This window comes from Gavialis gangeticus, unplaced genomic scaffold (assembly GCF_001723915.1).
Source record: "Gavialis gangeticus isolate Ggan-Ray unplaced genomic scaffold, GavGan_comp1, whole genome shotgun sequence".
Classification (NCBI taxonomy): domain Eukaryota; kingdom Metazoa; phylum Chordata; order Crocodylia; family Gavialidae; genus Gavialis; species Gavialis gangeticus.
This window is the reverse complement of record NW_017729022.1, coordinates 124639972-124643164: the sequence shown is the minus strand read 5'-3', so window position 1 is coordinate 124643164 and position 3193 is coordinate 124639972. Positions and strand designations below refer to the sequence as shown.

Here is a 3193-nt window from a genome sequence, read left to right as displayed (position 1 = left end):
GGGGGGGGGGGGGGCGCGGGGGGGGGGGGGGGTCGGAAATGCTGCTAAAGCAAGCCCTCCCTTCCCTTCCACAGTGGCCAGGCCAGAGGGAAGCTGGGCTGAGGGAGGGGGCATGGCTAGGCCCTGGCAAGCCAGAGTATAATTGGGTAAGGTTTCAAACCCCCTCCCTGGCCTGCAGGGACCCCAGCTGGGATGTGCCTGGAGGGGGAGGGGGGAAGCAACCCTTGCCAGGCTTTTGAGGGGCAGGAAGAAGAAGCGTGGCCAGAACCTGGCCCCCAGTCACATGCCGGCTTGGCATGGCTCCCTAAGGTGAAGGGGGCAGGGAAGGGGTTTATTCTCCCCTCTCTCCCTGGGAACCCAGCAGGTCTGCCTTGCTGGGGTGCAGTAGCCCCTGTCAGGATCCCTCTCCCCTTGCCGCTCGAGGGGCGGCGGCATGGGCAGACGCCTGCCTGGCATGGCCCCCTGAGGTGAAGGGGGCAGGGAGGGGATTTGCTTCCCCCTCCATTCCCTTTCCCACCAGGGGACCCCAGCCAGGGTCTGCCTGGCCAGGGGCGAATAGCAGAGGCAGCAGCTGGGGCTGGCAGACCTCCGCTGTGGTCCCCTCGTGGGAGAGGGGATGGAAGGGGAAGTAGTGCCCGCCCCCCGGTTTCCTTCGCCTTAGGGGGCCATGGCAGGCCAGCGTCTGCCCATGCTCCCGCCCCGGTGCTGGAGTAGCAACAGGGGAGAGACCCTGACAGGGGCTGCTTCACCACTGTCAGGCAGACTCCAGTTGGGGTCCCCCGAAGGAGCGGGGGGGGGGGAATAAAACCCCTCCCAGCTCCCTTTACCTCAGGGGGCCATGCTGGGCTGGTGTCTGGCCATGCCCCCACCCTTGCTCCAGCTAGAAAGCAGAGGGGTGGGGCCAGCCCTGCTCTCTGGAGCAGACAGCACAGCCCAGCCCAGCCCAGGGCTGGAAAGCATTCAGGGATGCGGGGGAGACTGATTTAACTTAAACCAGGAAGGGGTCTGGGACAGAAGTTCCATAAACCGATTTGACTTCAATCAGTTAAGCTGGATACTACATTCAACCAGGTTTTATCTTAAACCAGTTTTGGTCATTTTGAAACTGGTTTATATACACTGAACATTTGTTCTGTTACAGGTTTAAGCCAGTTTCTGATCACTTAAACCAGTTTGTGTGTAACTTCCGTCCCTAACCTTTGGCTCTGTGAGCTGGATGAGTGGTGTGGAGTGGGTCCATGGACTGGAGACCCCACACACCAGGGTTGGGCCAACATGCCTGGGTCAGGCCCCACATGGCTTCAGCTAGTTCTACACCATCTCTGCCTGGTCCTGCGTGCTGAGTCCTGGGCTGCCTTCATTCGGCCTCATGGTACAGGATCAGGTCCTGTACACCCAGTATAGATAGCATGTGGGGCCAAGGCCCTTGGACCTCCCCATGGGAAGCCCCGCGAGTGCCAGGGGCTGTATCTGGGCCATGGGCCAGAGGTTCAGTATCCCTTGCCTGTGTTATTAAAATATCTTAGAGCAAGTGGTCAGAAATTAGCAGTATTATTACAGAAGCATGTAAGCGCTGCATTGAAATTAGTTAAGAAATAAAATAATATTTCAAAAGCTGAAAAATATGACTTAGTGGATAACTTAAAATACAGGCCACGTTGTACACAACTGCTTATATGAGCAGATATTATGGCAACAATACATTTTCATATAATAGCAATAAAACTTTTGTCTCACAAATCACAAGTGTAGCTTAATGAGACACTAAGACAACTTAATGCACTACTTCTCTTATAAATCATGACAGTTACCTTGAAAAAAATCCGAACTAAATTGGTCTGTAATATCTGAAGTGCTACTGCTTCGAGTAATTTGTTGATCCTGGTCTGCAAATGGACCACTTGACTCTGTCCCTGTGACATTTTCTGATGGCTGAGATTCTTCAACTTCTGTAAGTATCAATTAAATACATGTTACAAATATTTTAACACTATTCACACACATGCTTCCTCCTAATCTAGACAAGCCATATGATAAACCAAATATTAATAAAGCATAAATGTTCCAAGACTAAAATGAAAAACATTAGTTTAAAAATGCTTTATTGAAATTATATTAAATTTGGACAGATGTCTAGCAGAAATAAAGACTAATCCAGAGAAAGGGAAATGAAATTATTGGAGGTTCAGAATGTGTGATGAGGGTTCAAAGGGGTGGCAGGAAAACAGATTTAAAAGAATAAGCCTATTTAGCCTGGAAAGAAAAATGGAAGAAGATACGCAAATAAGTAATATAAAAATGACCAGTCTGGTATTCCCATTTACCTCACCCATAATGAAAAGAAACATCTGAATATGCAAGGTGTTTATCAAACTATTTGTATGTTATATCTATTCTGAGTTATTCCACTCATTTCAGAGGACTTCAGTCAAACAAATAAGAAATCTCAACAGTATTATATGTTCCTATAAACCACAGCATCTAGGAGTAGACTATTCCCTCCATTCCTCATTTCCTCCTTCACATTCTGTACTCCCAGCTAAGTTGCTCTGAAATGACCAGTACTTGCTACTGGCAGAGAGTAGATATTGAACTAAGCAGGATTCCTTCCTGAGCATTCAAAGATATGCTTAAGTCTGACATCTATCTCCTGCACTCCTTAGGACAGGGGTTAACAACGTACAGCCATAGACTGGGTCTGGCCCATGGAGCTACTGGATCGAGCCTGTGGAGCCAGAAGGCTTTGCCTCTGCCCATGTCCATGTTGGGACTGGGCATCTAGAAGCTGCGCCCGCATTGCTACTGCTTCTCCTTGCTCCCTGCTCCCCAGCTGCAGTGTAGGCACAAATTCCAGTTGATGAATAACTTCTGGCTGTGCCTGTACTTTAGCCAGGAATTGGGGAAGCAATGAGAATGCAGCTTCAAGTTGCCTGGCCCCAGCACAGCTCCCCAGCAGCTGGAAGCTGCATTGGTTCTGCAGCCAGGGAGTGGGATAGAGTGTGGAGAAACAGCAGTGAGAGTGCGCTTCCCAGCTGTCTGGCTACAGTGCAGTAGGGGTGTGCAAAATGGGCCATATCGATTCAGATTCGGCCTGAATTGGGAACAGTGATTTGATTAGTTGATTTGGATCACTGTCCTGATTTGATTTGGCCGAATCCAAATCTGAAGATTCAATGCTGATTCGGAGACTCAG

At 49.8% G+C, this 3193-nt stretch overlaps 1 protein-coding gene across 2 annotated transcripts in view; it reads right to left on the bottom strand.

The window, feature by feature from the left end:
- Positions 1-3193, bottom strand: part of RALGAPA2 (Ral GTPase activating protein catalytic alpha subunit 2) — a 437386-nt gene that overhangs the window by 253360 nt on the left and 180833 nt on the right. For both annotated transcript variants that reach the window (XM_019516125.1, XM_019516126.1), the window contains exon 17: positions 1812-1949. In XM_019516125.1, coding sequence (XP_019371670.1) covers positions 1812-1949 — 138 coding nt within the window. The remainder of the gene's footprint in view (positions 1-1811; positions 1950-3193) is intronic.